The following is a 21,310-nucleotide window of genomic DNA, read 5'->3' as shown; positions in this document are numbered from 1 at the left end:
TAAGGTCATAACACCTTCTAGGGTGTGAACAACGACACGTGCCGCCAACCTACATCAATCTGCATGGTCCATCCAGTCAGAAGGGGAGGGGATCCTACCAGGCACTATTTAAAATAAATTACGATGAAGGCGCCTATAAATATAGAAGAGCCCTACAATAAATAAATCCTCAAAGGATCATGCAACTCAATCGATAAATTTCTAGGGATTACCCCCCTTCCCCCCGGCTTTTGCTCTAGTTGACTAGTCCCTTCACCTGTCTACTTCCTCGTCTATTGGATGGTAGAGTCCAAGTAAACCAGGGGGCTGAGCCACTCTTTGGAGCATTTCATTTGGTTAGAGGGGGGGAATATAATTTCATAAGGAAAAAATAGTTCCAACGGGAGCGTAGTGCTGGAATAACTATCTCACCAGAAGCCAAGGAAAATTCATGCTTTATCTCTTAGCATGGGAGCTGGCTCCTCTAGGTGGCTTTTAAATAGAGGCGAATTTGTGTGGTAGGCCCATCCCTATTTCTCTGGGATTGGTTCAGTCCTGAAAAGAGCTCGTTATGGGTCACAATGTGGAGCAGCCCATTTCTCACAGAGAAGCGGGGGTGGGCGGATTATAAAATCTCATTCAGACAGGGATCCCAAAGCAGTAGAACACGGTGGCTTAGGTTTTGTTGGCGCCGTGACGGGGAGGAGTCTCCCTGAGAACCGTCTGCAGCCCCCACGGGTGTACGGAGGTAGAGCCTCTTCCCCCCCCACACGCGCTGGCAGTTGGTTCGGCCCAATTTGAAGCTGGGAGCGGGCGCTCACTGAAGCAACGGCCGCAGTGGTTCTGTGAGGGGGCTCGAGAGCGGCCGGGAAGCCCCCTGTCTCGTCACCACCGACCGGTCCGGCCCCGGCCCCGGCCCCGGCCCCGGCCCCGGCCCCGGCCCTTCACCACCGACCGACCGACCGGTCCGGCCCCGGCCCCGGCCCTTCACCACCGGCCAGACCCTCCGGGGAAGGTGAGGGGCCGCTTCTCCACCCCTCGCTGGCCCCCGCTGAAGCACGGGGCCGTTGAACGGCTCCCCCCCCCGCCCCGGGGTCTTCCTCCGCCCCGCCCCCCACCTGCCTCGGTGTCTTTCTCCGCCCCGCCTCGTGCCCAGGCTCCCCCCTGGGCCTGGCTCCCCCCTGCGGGCCCAGCCTGATTCATTTCACGGCCCCCTCCCTTGACTAGAAGCGGGGCCCGTGGGGCCTGGGTTGACGCCGTCTCTGCTCCCGGCCTTTCTAACCCTCTGTCTCCTCCCGACCTGCAGGAGGAACAAGATGCCTAACCCCGGAGAGAAGGCACCCCCCAGCGACTGCAGTGACCCAGAGGGCATGCCCTGTAGGCCCAGGAGAGCGAGGCAGGCCCAGGAGAGCCATGATGGGGATGTGCCCAGCCTCTGCCCACCACGGCTGCCAACGTGTACGTCCGCCTCCGGTTATGCTCGAAAAGTCTGGTCTCTACCGTCCTCACACGGTTCAGTGCAAACAGTGGTTTAACCAGGGATGACAGGGATTTGCGGAGAGCTTTGAAAGAGAGCCCTTGGGTTTGGAAGGGACCTGTAGTGGGCTCATGCCATCCCGCTGCTTCCAGGCAGGGTTGATTTTTACTAAACTAGGGTTGAGAGATGTCCAGTCTCTGCCTCAGATGTGGAGGCTATACAACTGCTCTTGGCAGCTTGAACCATTGCTGACCTGTTCTTAGACTAAGTTGTACAATGGCTCTTTTTCTGTGTTTAATTATGTTATGACTGGGCATCGCGCACAGTACTGTAATGTGCTGAAGTGGTGCTACAGGGCAGAAAACGTACAGATCTTTAACTGTTCTGCTAATGTTCTTAACTTGGTGACATGGAATCCTAGGCTCCACATCCCATCCCACTACTAACCTTGTTGGAGAATAGACATCGCAATTTTTTGCGAAGATCATCCCAGATCAAAGTCCCACACTTCCCATCAGCTGTACCAAATATTCCTCTCACTTCATGCCCTAAAGTGCCTTATCTGTTCCTTCAGAGGCTTCTTTAGAGCATGCTTCCACTAAACCTCTTTCATTTTCTGCCATGAAGTGATTTTTTTTTTTTTTAAGTTAGTCAAAATTCAGTACAATCTTTACTGCACTGTGACTCTTAATTGTAGTGTGTCTGAACTGTGAGCTCTTTGGGGCAGGGATAACATCCTCTGTCTTGTACAGCTTTCAATAAATGACAGGTGATGTTTTTCAATGGTCACTAGATGTCGCTCTTATTTCACATGATACAAAAAGAGGTGGATTTATCTGGTATGAAAGGAAAGAGGGGCTCATCAAAACTATGAATCTGGGTTTTAGTCAATTCACAGCTTGAATTCTTTCTCACATGAGTTGAATTATAACTTTGGGAGAGCTTATACATCATTTTCTGTATATGCATCAACTTAGACAAACAGTGGTGCAGCTTAAGAATTCCACCTGTCTAAAAGATCAGTAAATTCCGTTACACAGTTCAGTGGAACTAAAAACAGAAAAAAACTCAAATGTTCCCTTCCTGTAGCACAGGGGTCTTTAGTAGTTCTTATCCAACAAAGATTTAAGCTAGCTAGGGACTTCATACGCAGGTGTAGTCCCACTGACTTACTCAGGCCAGTAAGAATGCAAATGTATATGATTCTTTGCAGGACTGGGCTTTATATGACTGACATTCCATAACATACAACCTGCTATTATCCCTTCTTCACACAACCCTCTTCTCTAATTTAGATTGTAATCTGTTCAGAGAAGGGACATGTCATTTTACCATACCCCCTTCTACACCCGTTATGGTATATACTATTTCCTTCACCTTGCTTTGGTGTGGGCTAATCAATTCAAACTCATTTAGCAATTGTCCTGTTTCTCTGCCTCGCTGAGGAAGGTTCTCTACACCCAGCTTTCTAAATTATCCTGTATTGATCTTTCATATATAACTGCTAGTGTCCTGATCCATTTTTCCACTTGCTGGTCAAGAACTTTCTAGGCTAAGTTATTTCCCCTCACACACACAAATAATGTTATCCAGTATATGGATGATAGATGCTTCTATAATGAAAGTATATCAGATACAGGCTTCATTGGCATGGGTTATCTAGTTATCTCTAAGTTCTCTCATTATTTTAGACTTAAACGATAGCATAAATGAGCATCTTTTTCAAACTCTGGGTTTCCTAGGCATGTAAAATAGTTACAAGATTAATCAACTCCACTAATTAGTCCTGATTTGTAGTATCGTAGCCCTAGAGACCCCAACCAGATTAAGGGGAGGGCATGGAGCTAAGCACCCTGTACAGACATATCCTTCCTATCCCAAAGTGCTTACAATCCTAAACCACTCTCTTGAATCTGTTCCACAGAGGCAGACCCTTGTGCCTTTGCAGAGCCCTATTGATTTCAGGCTTCAGTGGTCTACATACACAAATCAGATTGCAGAATGGGGGCTAAGGTTTAAAAAATAACAAGAGGGTGAGTCACCCAAGAGGAGGATATGAAGGCAAGCCCTGTTAGAATCTATAATTCCAACATGTGACTCTCTGCTGTCTCATTCCTATTCTGTACTGACTTTGGTGTCCTCTGCAACTTGTAAATTGTTCTCCCACTTTATGGCTATTAAGCTAGGCCATATGGCACCATATTTTCACCCCACTTCTCTCCCATAATTTAATCAGTAAGTTTCACCTGTAATTTTTCCTGTTGCTCCAGAATGTAGAAAGCATAGATAATAGTCCCACAACTGATGATTTTCATGAGATTCTGAAATGATTGTTGCAGTATAAAATCAGTAGTTCATCAGCTAATATTTCCAAAACATGTCTAGGAGATTACACATACCTAGGGAGTCAGGAGACATGAGTTTTATTTCCAGCTCTGCCACTGACTCTGTGTTTGTGTTCAGGCACTTCGCTTCTTTGAGTCTCAGTTACTCCATCCGAAAAATGCATCTGACATGCGTTGGGAGGCCTATATTGAAAATACTTGAGAGGAAGAGAGCTAATTCCTTTTTACCTAATTTATTTATTCTTAAAATGGTAAAAATGTGAAATTCTTCTTCAGAATACGTCTTCCTGGTATCTTTACACTGGAAAGGATGCTATTAAAATAACTTATAAGACTTGTACTCATTTCACTGTTCACTTTAAAAACAGAACAAGGTAGAGAGACATTAAGTAGTTGCATAATTATTCTGGAGATCATTAAGAGGTTAAAGCCTAGGTATGAGAACATGTCAAAAGTAATAGAACCAAGTATGAACTGATAAGTCTTTTATACAATCCATTTTTATTCAGCTAATTCAATGAGCAGTCTTATATTGCTTTTGAAGACCATTTTAATTTGAACAATTATTTCCTATATTGGTGTTACCAGTAACCACAGATTGATATTTTAAATTGATTTTGAGACCCAAACTTGCTTCCATTGAAGCGAATGGAAGTTTAGCTAACGATTTCACTGGGAGAGGATTGGGCCCTTGCTTTTGACCATTAATGAAATTTAATCTTCCATTGTTTAGACATAGAAACCAAACTGATCAGTTTTACTTTTGTCAGGGTCAGCATTTCTTCTTCAGCTGGGAACATAATGTTGTTTCTCATATTCTGAGGGGAATGTTTTAACCTCATCACACATACACAGGTTTTCATTCATTTTACATTTCCATATTAAATTTTGTAAAACCTTTTAGATTTATTAAATGTTCCATCTAAGACCGTAGTTGATCATGATAAAGAACTAGGTCTCATTAATTTCCTTTCTGCAGCCAGCCCTCCACAAGTTCTTTCCATGGCAGAACTACTAGAAACAGCACAAGAGGTTTCCAGAATGACCATTGCACATGAGATTGTGGTGAACCGTGACTTCAAATTGCAAGAGGTCAACTTCTCACCAAACAGGTTTGCTACACTCCTCTTTGTTTTTCCTCTTACCTGAGGTTGCAGATTATATGGCTGGGAGGGGAGGATTTGGAGGGATATGGCTGTTGAAAGTATGTGGAAACTACAAAGGAAAAGAAAGTGGGTTTTGGGGGCAGGGGTGGGGGACTGGTGCTATATGATATGTTTTTTTCAAGTTTATTTTTCCCTTGGAACTATGATGAATGCCAAGTCTGGTCATCTTTGAATTTAATGGAGCACTCAGAGATTTCAGAGGTGTAGACAGTGACCTTTTCTTAAGTATTAATCAAAGTAACAGAGATGTAAAATCTTTAGCAAAGATCTTCTCTCAGCAATCTGCATTGTAGCTGCAAACTTCCTGAGTCCTACCTGAATGCTTTAACCTTAATCCTTCCCGGTGCTGTACAAAAAGAGGCTCTGTAGAAAGGTATCTTGCAAATATTGTATGGTCTTGTTGATCTTCTCTGAGGATAAGAGTAGTGGTTGGGGGATCTGAAGGGAGTTATCTGCATCTATTGCAGGTTGGCTAAACATCACATTCTTCTGAAGTAGGGTGGGCTGCCTCTGAACTATTGCTAAGTGGTAGAAAAGTAAGACTAAGGTTTGTCTACACTTACATACATGTGTAGAGTACACACACTGCATGCACAGCTAGCATGGGTATAAATAGCAGTGTAGAGGGTGAAGTGCTACTTAGATGAGTAAATACATGCCTGAATTCTTAGGCCCTACTAAATTCACATTTCATTATGGTTAATTTCACAGATATAGGATCTGAAAATTGGTAAATTTCACCTTTTCAGATGTTTAAATCTGAAATTTCAGTGTTGTAACTGTGTGGGTCCCAACCCAAAAGGGTGTTTTTTGAAGGGGAGGGTGGGAGGTCATCACAAACCTGTTTTGGGAGGATCATAGGATTGCAACCCTCACTTGTGTGCTGCTTTCAGAGCTGGACTCTGAAGGCAGCAACCGTGGAGCTTTCTGCAGCCGCAGGAGGTTCCCAGAGGTGGAGGTGGGTCTGAGCTCCACCCAAGAGCAGCTGTGTAGGGGATGGAAGTCTTTCCCCCCGCCCAGCCCAGCGGGATCTAGGAGCCCCCTCGCTGGGGCGCTCTTAGCAGCAGGGGGAGATCAGATTTCACAGAGTAGGGTTTATTTCACTGTCCGTGATGTGTTTTTCATGGCTGTGAAATTGGTAGGGCCCTAGTTATGTACCCTACCTACATGGCTCTGTGCACAGTGAGACAGTGCTGCCCAGTGTCCCGTTGCTGGAGCCTTTCCCTTCTGCAGGGAAAGACTCTGGCAGCACATCCTTGCCAGAACTTTTCCCTGCTACCTCAGCCTTTTATTGGCACATGCAGCTATGGAACAGTATGGACATAGCCTGCTTTCCACTGTGGTGTGTAGCTACACGTACCTTACACACCAACCCCAGTGTAGACAAGCCCAAAGTATGTTTGGTTATGGTGAAAAGAGATGGCTGGGTAGGAACCATATTTGGGAGAACTATGGAATGTAGGTTGATAGAGGTTCCCAAGGAGGGAGAGTGGTGAGGCATGTTGCTTCTAACATGAGAATAAAAGTTCAAAGAAAATGCAGAGAGGTCCATTATGGCCCCTCCATAATGATAGGTGTGAGATGGCTGAATGTTAATAATAGTTACTTTTTCCCCCTCCCCACTCAGCCTGGAAAGCCGAGTGAAGGAGACATTGCACAAAGCTTTCTGGGACAGTCTGAAAGAACAGCTCTCTGCTAGTCCACCAGACTACACGCATGTGATCCAACTGCTACGGGAAATTAAAGAGGTGAGCAGTCATATAAGCATCTGTCTTTAATACACACAACATATTGGAACAGGAGCTAAGTGTTTAAAACTAACAGCCATACCTATCTGCAGAGCCCCACAGCAGCATCTAACATACTTGCCTGACCTGGCCCATACCTCTCCCCTTTTATAGTCCTGAGAGGCAGCTGCTTTCCCAGAAAGCCATCCCGCAGGGCACTAAAAACTATCCCTGCTATAAACGAAAGAATAGGGACCACACATTATTTAGGGGCTGATATATGGTCATATAGCATCTTCTGTGTACACCCCTTAAGGGAGCAATTAGGAACAAACATTCCCTTATAGCTACTAGGAGGGGCCCCTAAGTTTCAATGTGCTTCGTAGTCACCTGAGTCCTCATTCCTATAAGGCCAGCCTTTGATTCTTGCTGTGCAGCTCCTGGTGAGCTGCAGGGTTCCTAGGTTTGAACAAAAACAGACTCTTCTCTCTTTGACTTTCTCCTTGGGGCAGACCATACTGTCGCTGTTGCTACCACGGCACAGCCGACTGCGGAACCAGATTGAAGAAGCCCTGGATATGGAGCTGATCAGACAGGAGGCTGAGCATGGGGCTCTGGACATCCCCAATCTCACCACGTACATTCTAGGTACAATGGCGATGCTGTGTGCACCTGTCCGAGATGAGGAAGTGCAGAGACTACAGGGTGTGAGAAACCCAGTTCAGCTGCTCAGGTGGGTGACACAGGTGGGCCTCCCATAAACCAGCATATCCTCAATCAGTGATATGTTGTGGCAGGGAAATCTACTGCCTCCTGCCCAATAATCATATCACATCTGGACTCCTGATACACTGAGCCTCAGCTTGTCATTGCTGGTAGTTTGAGTTTCTGAATAATGAAAATTGGATTAAATTGTTCAGGGGAATGGAAAATCCAGTGTGAAATGAACTTGAGGCTCAGTCTGGTTCATAGGGGACATATGTCCCTCTCACAAAAACTTCCATCCTAACTGGCACTGAATAACACCACTACCCTTCCAACCCCTCCATGACAGTCATACCAGAAGGGAATGAACTATAGTGCCTGATTTCTCTTCTGTTTATCTGGGTTCTTACATGGCCTTATCACGAGATCATCTGAGTGCCTCCCAGCTATTTAAAAGTAGTAGTAGTAGTTTCTTTCCCTTCATGCTGTGAAGGAGAAATGACTAATTATCTGTGTGAGAGAGAGACTGAAGAACCTAAGTCTCAGCAATGGACTTTGCATTTAGTTCTGAGTGCAGTGAGCCCAATGATCTTTCTTCTTGCAGTAATGAGTCCATAGGTTGGGTCCATGTCCTGTCTTCTGTACTCATAAGCCTATCCCACTGCTGGATAATTTCATTGTTTCAGTGGAACATAGCTGTTGTGGGAGGTCATGGTCTCTTCTGACCCTTCTGGTGGTCTCTAGATCAGGGTAGAGACAGGATGGAGGAACACTGAAGTAGCTTGCACATCCCCTATTGTACTAGTTCTGAGGCTAAGTAAGATGGTCTCGGGGGCATGCAATGTGGTACCATTCCCCAGCACAAAAACCAGATTTTTAAAGAGTCCCTGCTGCATGAAAAGGAAGGCACTGGGTAGTGTGTGGGGCTGGATTGGGCTGCTGGTGAGTTCAGGACGGGAGTACTGACTCCCCCTGCACTTGGAATGCCCAGCACTGAAGACTGGGTCTCTGTGGCTAACTTGACATTGGTGAAACTTGCCTCTAGGTAGCTGGGGCAATCTGACTTCAGTGAGCCACTTGCAGTGATACTTTTTTCCTTTTGTCCTCGTATTCACTCCAGGGAGATTGTCCGGGTGCTAGACCTGATGAAAATGGACATGGTGAATTTTACCATCCAGAGCCTCCGGCCCCACCTGCAGGATCACTCTGTCCAATATGAGCAGAAGAAATTCCAGGAGCTCCTTGCCAAGCTGCCCAGTGAGTGTGGGGGGAAGGAGAGAGAAGGTGCAGGGGTGTGCTGGGTCATCATCAAGAATACTTATAGAAGGATTGAGAATACTGAGCACCAACACAGGGCGACACAGGTCCAAAGTGCATTAATATTCCCAAAGTACAGCAGGTGGGAAAGGGATCTCACTCTGGGGCTGCAGGGATATCATTTTCCATGATAGACAGCCCTCACCCACAAGGGGACAGATTCAGCAGAGGAGTCAAGGGTTGGTGGGTTTGGAGCATGAGCTTATCCTTGGCAAGGGTCTCTTGGCACATGGAGTGTGTGGTGTAGGGAGGCTTGTGTCAGATGGCTGTGCTGTAGCAGCCCTATGGAGAAACCAGTCTTCCTAACAGCTTACTCAAGCATTTAAAGTGTGCACATACAATTTTAAGCATTTATTTTAAAGCAAGTTCTGTTAATGGGACATTGGTTATTTTACTCTCTTTACTACTGTGGAATAATGCACACAAATAGGATTCGCAAAAAGAAAAGGAATACTTGTGGCACCTTAGAGACTAACCAATTTATTTGAGCATAAGCTTTCGTGAGCTACAGCTCACTTCACTGTAGCTCACGAAAGCTTATGCTCAAGTAAATTGGTTAGTCTCTAAGGTGCCACAAGTACTCCTTTTCTTTTTGCGAATACAGACTAACACGGCTGCCTTACTCTGAAACAAATAGGATTATCTGCTGCTTAGTTCATCTCCAGTTACTTCCTTTCCCACCTGAAACTGGTCTTCTGTTTGACATCAGCCAATGGTGCAGACATTCTGCTGGTAACAGATACTAGCTTCAGGTGCAGGGTAAACAGGAGCAGCAGATAGAAACAGAGCTGTTAAGGTCTTCCATGCAAATTTGTATTAGTAACAAGATGAAAAGACAAAACTGTCAAATGCTAATTTAAGGAGAAATGCTTCTAACCAGGGGATGGATTGGTAGTTAGAGCACTAGCCGGAAGTCAGGACACCAGGGTTCTAGTCCCAACTTGCTCACAGACTTGCCTTGTAAAAGAGAGCAAGATATTTAATCTGCTTCAGTTTCTTCCTGCATAAAATGGAGAAAATAGCCATGGCAGGGTATGTTGTGAGATTTCATTAAAGTGTATAAAAGGCTTTGAGAGCCTCAGAGGAAAGGGCAAAATGTTAAACAGACCTATAGTCACCCTTGGCAGAGCATTCGAGAAGGCTTTTGTGGATGCTTAAATCAAAGGCAAGCTATCCCAGATAAAGAGCAACATTTTACTGCTCCCTGTACCAGCTTTGCTGGCTTGCAGCAGAGCTGGTCTGGTTTTGTTAGAGGTGTTTCACCATATGTGCTCTAATAGTTCCCAGCCCTCTGCACATTATAAAACTTGGCTGAGACCAGCCCTGAACATGCCCCTCTTCAGTTCCACTGCTACTGGGCCAGCATCACTGTCCTGACAATGACATGGCTGTGTCCTATGAGAATGAGCCTGACTCTGAAGCTTCAACAGGTGTCAGTCACTTCTAAAGTACCAGGGGCCAGCACAAGACATTCTGTCTCTTCAGAGTAGAGTGCAGTGTAGTACAGTGAGTGAAAACAGTTCCTTCACCATTCAACTTGCTCAGTCTGATTTTTCCTGCAAACCTCTCTCCATAATCCTATTCCAGACAGCCTGGATCATACAACTGAGTGGTTACACAAAGCAGCAGCAGAAGTCTCTGCATCTTCTCTGTCATCCCCATCCCATCCTGAGGTCCATGGATCACCCGTTCCACTTTCACTGGGGGCTGTCAGCAGGAGCTCAGCTACACCAAGTCCCATGTCTGTGTTAAACCAGGGATACATGAATCTACTCCACTGGGAGCCAGGCACAGAGAAATACCCTGAGGTAGGACTGCTCTGCCCCTTTGACGTGGCAGTTAGAACTGGCCTGAAGTACAAGCAAAATAAAGAGGTGCTTGGGCCCTGAATCCTATGCAACCTCTACAGCAGGAGCCGGCTTTGTCTCTGGGCTAGGCAACAGGACTGCAAGGGGAGACCATAGCTCTCTGCTGGATTCCCTACCCCTTTTTGGCAGTGAAAGCTTCTAGCTTGTGGCTTATTTCCCCTCTTCTGTTAGGCTGGGTCCCCTGCAAAACATAAGGCCTTTCCTGCTTCCGGGAGTGTGTGTTTGATCAGTGGTTCACACCCTTCTCTATAGGGGAGCCCTCTCTCCTTATCTATACAGAAAAGGAAGGGCAGTGGCGATTCTCCAGCTTAAGAACCCCCCTGCTTGGTGAGCACAGCTCTCCCCATGCCCACAAGGGGATTTAATCTTTCTTTGCAGACTCTGTTGATGGACCAAGCCCGGCTGCAGGAGGTACAGTTGCAAGTGAATCAGCTAACAATCATAGCTGCAGTCCTGCTGGTGTCCAGCAGTGTGTGTGGAAGTGCCTTGTTCAGCTCGCCTGGGTTTGTAGATAGGCTGAAACGGGTAACAAAGGCCCTCTTGGAAGGGCTCCCTCACACAAGGTTGGTTGCTTTACCATTATCTTTTCCAGAGGGAGACAGGTGCTGGTTGGGAATGAGAAGAGCTGCAGGAATCCGCTCTGGAACTCAGAGGAGAGTTAAAATCCAAATAGGGGCCAGGGCTTCTGGCTGGGGGAGGAGTTTCCAGCTGGGAACTAATGACTCACTAGTTAATGGGGAACTGGTGATGCTGATCATTCTGATCACAGTAACAAGCACTACAGCAGCTTAGTTCAGAGGACACCAAATGAGTAGGGCTGGTTGTCTGCCTTATGTTGCCATCATGATGCTCCTGGCTACAGGTTTGTGGAGGGAATTTCCTAGCTGTTCTACCCTCTCCCTGTTGTAAAGCAAAGGTGAGGAGCAGCCCAAGAATATAGAACATGCCTCTGTGATTTAGGTTTCAAGAAGCTTTGCTGGACATCAGCAATCATGTGCACCAGGAAGTTACTGAGTGTCTCTTGCAACTGGGTTACCCTGCTTTCACAGATGACAAATCTGCTTCCCTTAAAGGCCAGATAAGGAGCATTGCAGAGGAGGACAATGCAGTGCGGAGCGTAATTGGTGAGTCCCTGAATAAATGCCTAATGTGCTGGCTTTTTACTTTAAAAATGAGGCCACCCTACATCTTTATCTACAATCTATGCTGGGCCTTAGAGTGAAGTCCTTTCCCAGGACTGGTCACGCATAGGCAACCACCATGTAAGGTGCACCTGATGCTAGATGTGAGTGAAGGTCAGTCTTTGGCCTCTCTGCTCAGATTGCCACAAGGTTGGGTACCTAATGCCCCTAGACTGAGATCCTCTCTCCTTCTCCAGAAGTCATCAAATGATAACAATCAAGCAGTGAAATACTCTATATGCCAGTACACCCCATCTCAAAGCACTTTACAAAAGTGGGGTCATCCCTCTTTTACAGATGGAGAAACTGAGGCACAGTGACTTGGGGACCTGCATTCAATTGCTGGCTCTGCAACTGAGTCTCAGTTCAGTGCTCTATCCACTAGCCCCCCACAGTAATATGTAAATTACCAAGATATTTCAAACTAAGTCTGAAGTCTTTCCCCGCTGATCAGTGCTGTTGCTGTTATTTAAGCACAATCTTAAATTCCATGTTGCGTTCTGATATCTGCTACACACTTGAATTTTTTTATACTAGAATGATTTCCCTTCTGTTCTCTTCAGAGCTGTCTCTGTGCTGCTGAGCTGATGGTGTCTCAAATTGTCATGTGTTCACTCTTCCCTTAGTGACTGACTGCTCCTGTCACACCCTCTTTTCATACCTACAGAGCAGCGGATTCATTCATTTCTCAACCTTCATCTGTCTCCTAGTGCCCAGAACTCTCGCAGTCTCCCAAAAGGCCTTGCTCCAATTGAGGAAGAACTGCTGGAAGTTGGCCACAGGTTTGGCAGCATGATTCATCACAACAGGCAGGTGTATGGACCCTACTACCTGGGAATTCTAAAAAAAGTTCTCCCAGAGCCAGAAGCAGGAATAGATTCTTTCTAACCCTCACAGAAAGAACCACATGCACTGGGGGCAGAGGACTCAGTTTTCAGAATCATGCTTTGGCTTGTGAAGTCCGTTGCAGCCAACTAAACAGCTGTCCCGTTCTGGGGGGCAGCAGCAGCATCCAAAGCACTTCTGCAGCTGGGGACAATTACATAAATACCAACTGCCAATTCCCCATTTGTCTGAATAAACCTTTAAACTAAAAAAAAATTGCTCTTTTTTCTATACCTGCCATTAGTTGGTCTCATTACTTGGAGGGGCAGTGAAACATTGAATAAATATGGCAAGATGGATTTCATAATGCTGTAATGTATCCTGTGAATTTGAACCCTGATTTTTCCTGCATTGGCATTAAGTGGTTTTAGCTTGCTTTCCAGACACCTATTAGTCTCAGCCAAGGATAAGGGATTTGATTAAGATGCTTTGTGTTAAAAATGACAGAGCTTAGTTTCTAATGTAACTGATATACTCTTCAGTGTTAACTTTAAAATCTGATTTACTTCATATGTGCCACCTACACTAGCTCAGTTTTTAATCCCCTAAGGCAGCGGTTCCCAAACTTGTTCCCCTGCAGGGCTGGGCCAGTTTGTTTACCTGCCTCAGCTGATTGCAGCTCCCATTGGCCTGGAGCAGCAAACTGAACTTGCAGATGGATAAAATATTTCCCTTGTTTAACCAAAACAAGAACAGCCATTTTGGTTCCAGGCACCAGCCACTGCTTATTCCTTGACCAAATTCAAAATTTAAAAATGAAAATTAAAGACTTCCACACTGTCTACATCACAGTAAACAAAGCAAAGGTGTGTGTCTGAGTTTATTTATTAATTCAGTCTGTTCTAAATTGTACAGTTATGAAAAACAACAAAACGACCACTGGAAGCCCAGAAATATTTACAATCTCGCCTTGTTGTAGTGAGGTCAGTCTATGTTGTTGCACAGATTGGTTATGTTTGGTACCACAAGATGTTTAAAATTCAGACAAATTCAAGCAGATTAACAATTGTATATACAGGAAAAACAAAAGAAAATTCAAGTATCAAAATACAGAGACAGATTAAATAACATTTTTATTACAAATCAGTCCCACTGCCATACATCACAATTAGCAAAAAGATCTACATTGCAAACTGAAGTTGACTGTTCTCTGCCATGTTGGGGAAATGTCAGGTTATTTTTCAAAAGACAAAATTTGAGTTAGCTCTCTCATTTCAAGCACATCAAATTGGCTTCTGGTTGTACAGGTACCTCTAAATATGCCAATGTAGGATCTAAAAAGGAGCATGGAGTTGCAAACAGAGAGCTTGTTATAAAATGAAAAATCTTACTGCACTCAACTGATGTAAGCATAAGGGAAACCACAGAAATGCCTGCTGACAGATAGCTGAACTCTGGAATGAGGGAGTGTTAATGTAGCTGAGGCCAGGTCAGTTTCACAGCTCAAGAAATGGAGTTGCTCAAGGATACCATTTGGTGTCTGCTCTGTACATTGCAGCAGCCTCACAAAGGGCAGTGGTCCAGCTCAACTTCCCCTCGAAACACACCCAAATACCATTTTTCTGCAAGGGGAATGGGGGGGTGCCTCAGAAATCCAAATACCAACGTTCTTCTAGAATATAAAGGCAAAACTGAACAGCCGAGATTACCTTTTTTTTTTTAAACAGGTACAGAATAGAATAGGATACAGCAGCTTGAAGCTGAATACATTAAATGACTGCACCCTCATTTTAAGAAGACAATTCAGCTATTAATCTTAGTGTCTGTCTAGAGTTCTCAGCCTGGACCCGTACCAAATACAAAGGGAGATTGCTCTAGAATACTGTCTATCCTTTGAAAAAGGGAAGGAAGTGGATCACAGGTTGGTAACAGAACTAGCTCAGAACTTTGAAAATTAATCACATTCAGAACCCAAAATTTAGGACACTTCCCTCCAGATACTGTGAATCTCTGTAGGAACACAAGAGCCTGAACAGTGCACAAATGGCGAAGTACTAAGAGACTGAGAGCCACTTGAACTCCTGAAAATATAGGCTGGGGTCCAGGAGGAGAGCCCTAACCAGGCAAGTACCTTGAAAACATACGCTACTAAAGCTCAGCTCCTCTGCAATACGTATTCTGTGTCAAGGAGAAAACAAACACCTAGCAAGAGAAGAGCAAAGGGGGTTGCTGAGTCACTGGAGACAACAGCAAGATTAGAGTCTTCATCACTACTTTTACTGCCAGCCAACCTCCAAAGCTCCTGCACCCAACAGAGAGCTATCCCTCCTCCAAAGCAGGGGTTCAATCTCTGCGAACAGACTTGTTGCCAACACACCAAATATTTACACTTACATCAGTATGAACTGCAACATAGGCATAAGAAGGAATGTTAAGTTTACTAAAATTCACTCATTTTAAAAAACAGCTTGTTTTCCCGCTCACTAATCATTGACAGGTCTAGGCCCTGGGGATTGTTTGTTTCTCTCAGCACTCACCATCAACTGGAATGAGACTAAATTAAATCCTGACAGATACAGCAGCAACTGGAGTTAAAAACAAATAGTTAGGACACCAAGTTCTACTAAGCAGCAGGGCACCACCAAACCATCACACCTGCCTGAGACCAAAGCAATGGCATGGTGTCCCCTGTTTTTACATCTCAAGAACCAAGTCATGCCCATTTTACCATCTCTCCTTCCAACAAGGTCCTGATGGTCAGGGCACTGGAAAACAGTTCACACAACTGTCACAGCCAAAGCCACCATTAAATACTCGGGTAGTTTAAATGAAGCGTAATTACAAAGCACCTTCAAGATTGTGTTCTGTTTAAGAATGTGAGACTGCTTGGGACCAACCACCCTTAGACTGATTGAATTTATCATCAGGTATGGACTGTTCCAGTGTAATGCCCAGAATACAACTCCTTGTTGGTTCATATTCTGAAATACTGTTACACTAATGGTAATTCAATAATGAGCTAGTATCAAAGAAGTGTTAAATCACAACCAGACTTTAAAAACCCAACCCGGTAGCACATAACTGCATTTAAAAAACATGGCAGATGCAAGAGAGGGAATAGAAAGGAGCAAACTCTCCAGTTCTTCAGTGTGATAAACTAATGGAAAGGAATCTAATTGTGTCCTCCTTACCATCAAAACATCAAGTATTGCAATGCAACAGTTCTCTAGTGAAAGCAGGCTTCGTACCATGGGTGATACCCAGCAATCATCACTAGGATTGTAACCCCTTTGCAGACAGTTTTCCTTAAATTATATCCATCTCCCATTTAGGCTTGGAGTGGCTTGAAAGAAAAGTATATGAAAACCCATGCAGCTGAGTTTCAGAATTTGGAACAAAACTATTGCCAAAATCTTGGAATTATTTTCTACTGCTCACCAAGAACCCAGGTGAATTAAAGTACCATTAGACAAACACACACTAGCGCCATTGCTAAGACTTTTTACCGTACTCTTTGTAGGACAGGACAGTACCGTGGAATCTTAATTTACTAAGGGTTGTTCCACCCCAAAAAATTGCAACATGCTACATTTAAGTTGTGGATTTCTTTTGCTTCGTATCATTGCATGTAAAAAGAAAAAAAATCTCTTTAAAAAAACATTTGTTGCAACAGACTAGAAAATAAGGTATCACTCCCTTGAGCTCAGAAGTCTCAAATCTCCTTTGCTAGAAATGCGTAGCTGCTTTTGTCAGCTGGTTGCTGGGATCCCTTTTCCCCCCTCAATTGTGGAAGCCCTTACTCAGCAGTCATGAACATATTCAAAGAGGCAGGCACCAGTGCCGGGTGGAGATCTTCATCCTGTTGGGGTACCACTGCTTCTTAGGTCTCTGCCCCGTTACTACATTTCCATGGTAGCACACAGCTGCCTGCATATCAGCTTTCCAGAGGCAAACAGAACAGGGGACAACATTAACAGAAAGGAAAAAATGCAATGAATAATTTCATGAGTCATGTTTAAACCAATGGGGGGGGGGGCGCAGAGGGGTGTGTGACCAAGCAGTGAGAAATAATAGAGCCACAAACTGGTGAGAGCTACAGGTGCACAGCACAAGCCCTCTGTTCAGACAGGGCTGCTGGGATCCCACCAAGGGTCAGAGGTCAGCATTAAAAAGGCACATGCACAACTAACCCTTTTTTTTTTTTTTTTTTAAAAAAAGGGGCGCTGAGAACCCACGGAAGACACTGGCAGTTGCAAGGGCTCAGCCCCTCCGAAAATCGGATCTGTATGTGGGTAGCTGTAACTGACAGTAAACTCTTAGACATAAAAGCACACCACCACTTGCATTCCTCACTGAACATCTCCTCTGAACGATTGAAAAGAGGTTTCAGAGCGCCGTTCACAGCTTGCCAAACAATACGCAGCAGCCCGTAAAAATACCGCCGTATTCTACAGCAAGTGCCCAAACCACTACAGGTAACAGGAACACTGCAGTGTTCTGGGCATTCACTGTAGTATTTCTCTAGTTAAGGATTCTTTTGCCTAAGCATCTGTAATCCCCTACCACGGGGGCCAGGGGTGCGTGACATGTTAAATCTACCTACAAGACTGAGGTTTTTATTCTTTGTGCTCTACAAAATATCTTCCTACCCTCCTTACTAGGATACTTACTAACCAGGTTGTTATTTCTGAAATCTGTTTGCCTTGTTAGGCCATGGCCCCGAGGACTGGGAGGTCAGACTCACTCCGAGGAAGGAGCTAGATAAAGATTTTGAAACACAAGATTCTAGTATAATTACTGGGCTGGAGGGGAGAAAGGGAGAGAAAAGACTGATGCAAAATCAATAGCCCACTAAAAAGTGATCCTTATTGGTTCTAATACACAACAAGTGAGGATCCAGGCCGAATTACCACATTTGGGGTGGTTGGTTGCTGCAGAGATTATGACATTTGAAGAAAACTCTTATAGCCCTAGTTCCTGCTCTGGACAATCCAGGTTGCATCAGTAAATGGCGTTTGCTTAAGATTCAAGAGCCAGTATGGACACACTGGGTGTGTCTAGAGATGGACATTTGGGGAGGAGAAGATGCGGGTTTTAAACTGTTCATGACAGACCATCACAAAGCAGAGGCAAGAATAGTGTGGGTAGTAGCTGTCCAGCTTCCTTCACAGCTCGCTTCCGACCACACCTTGATTGTCACCTGCAACTCTCCCACTGCTGATTCTCCTATGAGCAGATTCTGCTAATGGTGCAAAATAAATGATGTTGGTACGCTTGGAATTAGACTAGGATCAGACACATTTGTGATCTTTGTCCAGTGTGACAGCTGAAAGGCTGGTGTACTAACCCCTACTGTCCCACACAGCCAGGTGCTCCCATAGAAAGGAACAGGTGGTTTTCAGTCTGACTTTAGAACGCTGGTCAGAATCCAAGGTGCAACCTCCCTTCTTGTGAGACTGGTATTTCATGTGGCAGGAGAGTGAGTGAAGCGGAGCATAGTGGGTTGTTGTCATAGGATGACTACTACGTGCTAGTCACATAGTGCCTTTCCTTAGAGGCTCTCAAATTGCTCTGCAAACTGATTAAGCGTCACATCACCTCTGTGAGGGAGGGAGATATTATCCCCATTTGATAAAGGGGGAAACTGAGGCTAAGGGACATGGTCACACAGCAAGTCAGTGACAGAACCAGGAGTACCGACTCCCCGGTCTGTTTAATCACTGGACCATCCTTCCTCCTCAGTTTCATGCTATTAATGAGCCTTATACATTTTGCCCACTTTAATCAGGGCTGGCCATAAGCACAGCCTAGTCGGGAATTCACCAGGGCACCTCAGGAGAATAGAGCAGAACCTCAGAGTTACGCACGCCTCAGGAAAGGAGGTTGTCTGTAATGCTGAAATGTTGAACTTTGAACAAAACATGCTGGTTGTTCTTTCAAAAATTTACAGCTAAACATTGACTTAACTCTGCTTCGAAACTTTACTGTGCAGAAGAAAAATGCTGCTTTTAACCATCGTAATTTAAATGAAACAAGCACAGAAACAGTTTCCTTACCTTGTCAATTGTTTTTAAACTTTCCCTTCATTTTTTTTAGTAGTTTACGTTTAAGACAGTACTATACTGCATTTACTTTTATGTGTGTCTCTGCTGCTGCCTGATGGCATATTTCCGGTTCCAAATGAGGTGTGTGGTTGACTGGTCAGTTTCTAATTCTGATGTTCATAACTCTGAGGCTCTACTGTATTTGTATCTGCATGGTCACTGGCTAACAATCTGCTTTATGGCACAGAGGCCACCCTCCAAACGAGGTCCCAGCTCTGCTCGGCCTGCACAGCAGCATGTGCTCTGTGGTTTCAGTTGTAAGGGGTCTGAGTCACATTTAGGAACTAAAGTAGGAGCTGCAGACAGACCTATCTAGCCAACCATGGGCTCAAAACTTTGCAGACAAGGAAATGAGGTGAACGGAAAGGGGGAGGTGTCTGCACTTAGGGTACCCAGGCACCTAGGGCCCTCCCTAAGGGTAATCCCATTGCCAAGGATGGGGAAGTGGCAGATGTTTCAAGATCACTCTAGCCGTCATTGCACAGCATTTAATAGCCTTGTGATCTGCAGAAGACTTGTACTTTCTTCCTGCCCAAGGGAGAAATGGGATCAAAGTTAACATGCAGGAAACCTGCTGAACAGAGCAAAGTTCCCAGCTCCCCAGTCTGCTTTGGCCAGACAACAAATAGTCCAGTCCCCGCCCCACACCCAGTACAGGATTAGTCACATGTGCCTTTAAAAGCTTAACCCCTGTATAGTTCTAAAAGGGAGAACCAAGCTGGTAGCTCTCAAGCAGTTTGGTCGGTTTGAACAGAAGGGCCCTGCATCAAATCTGACAAGACAGGATGAAACCCACACAATGACTTCAGTGGGGCAGCTGAGAAGCTGCTGCCAGGCGTTTCCTATATATACCAACCCTGATCTCTAAGAAGGGTCAATGTGCACAGTGAGAGCAACCGCTGTGTAAGCGGCCCAGACCAGCTCTCACGTTAGCTGTGCCATCAGGTTTGCAACACTGAACTTCGGGGTGCGGTGGGGTGGGGTGGGGGGAAGAGATTGCACACAAGATCCATGCGAGGAAATCTAGTGAATGGGTTATTTGCAGACAGCATCACTCTGGTTAGTGTCGGTTCAGATGACAGGTACAAAGAGGGGTAACAGTTCGCTGAAACAGTATACAGCTGTGGCTCAGTACAGAATCTAGAACGAGTGAGTGTGCGCACCTCGGAGACAAGAGGTCTACAGCAGTCCAAGGATAAGAACGTTAAATACAAAAAGGCCCAGGGAGTGTCATGTCGCCCCCAGAGATTCAGTGCCGCAGCAAGGGGAAAAACGTGAAATGGCAGGCGGCTTCCCGGATCCACATCTCAGACTCTCGCAGCTTCCAACCCTCTGCATCTCCCACCTCACAAGTATCTAACAGGTCATTCTCTCCGCATGTTACCCTTGTTTCCGAGTAAGGAGAATTCACAGTGTTCAGTAGTGATCAGATACAAAAGCTGTTTAGTCTACAGTATCCTAGTGCTGCTGCCTCTGATGGTGTAGCCCCTAGAGGTGGAGCTCAGTGCCAGCAGCTGGAGGGAGAGGGAGTTTAGAACAGCAGACAGATCAGATCGCAAAGGCACGGTTAGACTAGGTGGACACAGGGTTGCTTTTTTAGAAGATAGTGGTCTCATACTTAGTGCTGAGGGTCCTCTTAGAATCCTGTTTGGGTTCAACAACCCAGGAGACACTGGCATGAGACTGGGAGTCTTGGTCCACTTCAGATGGCTCCAGCTGGAAAATAGTGGAGGGAAAGAGAGTACAATAGGCAACTTGCTCACCTGGAGAGTCAAGCCAGAGCTGGAGACATTCAAAGAGCATTCAGCGAGAATGAGGGGCACCTCTAAGCTACCAACATACAATCATACAAACAAAACATGGAGGGAAGCAGCTCCTACGCTGAGACTGGCAAGGAACCCTGATCGGATTTGGCCAGGTCTTCAGGCTAAAATCAGAAACATCTGTACTATACTACCCCAGGCCCTGAGCCAATCTACCCAGAGTTCTTTGTGGCTTGGGGCCCATCTAAGTATTTATTGACTGAGCCGGCCTGCCTAGTTTCACAAGTAACAGGAAAGCAGATGATCCCCCAGGGTGGGGACCCAGCTCCTGCAGGTAGATTTCTCCTTTTATCTGATTTGCTCCCCTGGCCAAAAGGACAGCTCTTCCTTCCCTCAGCCTCCTGATCTTCCAGTGCGATAGTGATGTTAACAGGCTCAGAAGCAGCATGTTCTGTGTTAATGGAGCTGTCAAATATAAAGGGAAGAGTAAACACCTTTAAAATCCCACCTCTGCCACCATGTCAAGGTTCCTTCCCCACTCTGAACACTAGGATACAGACGTGGGGACCTGCATGAAAACCTCCTAAGCTTACTTTTACCAGCTTAGGTTAAAACTTCCCCAAGGTACAAATTATTTTACCCTTTGCCCTTCGACTTTCGCTGCTACCACCAAACGTCTAACCAGCATTATTATTATTAGGAAAGAGCCCGTTAGGAAATGTCTTTCCCCCCCAAATCCTCCCTTACCTTTACACCCCCTTTCCTGGGGAAGGCTTGATAAAAATCCTCACCAATTTGCGTAGGTGACCACAGACCCAAACCCTTGGATCTTAAGAACAATGAAAAAAGCATT

General features: G+C 45.4%; 2 protein-coding genes across 32 annotated transcripts in view; one reads left to right on the top strand and one right to left on the bottom strand.

Annotated features, from left to right (window-relative positions):
* Window positions 1-604: 604 nt before the first annotated feature.
* Window positions 605-13,753, top strand: TCP11 (t-complex 11). 15 transcript variants are annotated; one of them, XM_043533354.1, is made up of 10 exons: window positions 605-727; window positions 1,286-1,437; window positions 4,781-4,913; window positions 6,595-6,715; window positions 7,207-7,427; window positions 8,520-8,656; window positions 10,304-10,524; window positions 10,963-11,147; window positions 11,545-11,708; window positions 12,433-13,753. In XM_043533354.1, exons 2-10 carry the CDS (start codon window positions 1,296-1,298, stop codon window positions 12,651-12,653), a joined length of 1,545 nt encoding a protein of 514 aa, XP_043389289.1. In that variant the 5' UTR covers window positions 605-727; window positions 1,286-1,295; the 3' UTR covers window positions 12,654-13,753. The 15 variants fall into 15 exon arrangements, 12 of the variants coding, with proteins under 12 accessions (XP_043389289.1, XP_037741195.1, XP_037741194.1 ...); XR_006286801.1 differs by having other exon boundaries at window positions 644-994; window positions 10,963-10,995; window positions 12,476-12,548; XR_005223297.2 differs by having other exon boundaries at window positions 644-994; window positions 10,963-10,995; window positions 12,433-12,498.
* Window positions 13,453-21,310, bottom strand: part of ANKS1A (ankyrin repeat and sterile alpha motif domain containing 1A) — a 155,191-nt gene continuing 147,333 nt past the window's right edge. For 13 of the 17 annotated variants that reach the window (XM_043533347.1, XM_037885254.2, XM_043533350.1 and 10 more), the window contains one exon: window positions 13,453-20,410. In XM_043533347.1, coding sequence (XP_043389282.1) covers window positions 20,291-20,410 — 120 coding nt within the window. In that variant the 3' untranslated portion in view covers window positions 13,453-20,290. The remainder of the gene's footprint in view (window positions 20,411-21,310) is intronic. The other 4 variants (XM_043533349.1, XM_037885255.2, XM_037885258.2 and 1 more) reach the window with 1 other exon arrangement.

Source organism: Chelonia mydas, chromosome 21 (assembly GCF_015237465.2).
Source record: "Chelonia mydas isolate rCheMyd1 chromosome 21, rCheMyd1.pri.v2, whole genome shotgun sequence".
NCBI lineage: Eukaryota > Metazoa > Chordata > Testudines > Cheloniidae > Chelonia > Chelonia mydas.
Note: the sequence above shows the minus strand (reverse complement) of the source record. Positions and strands in the feature narration are given on the sequence as shown.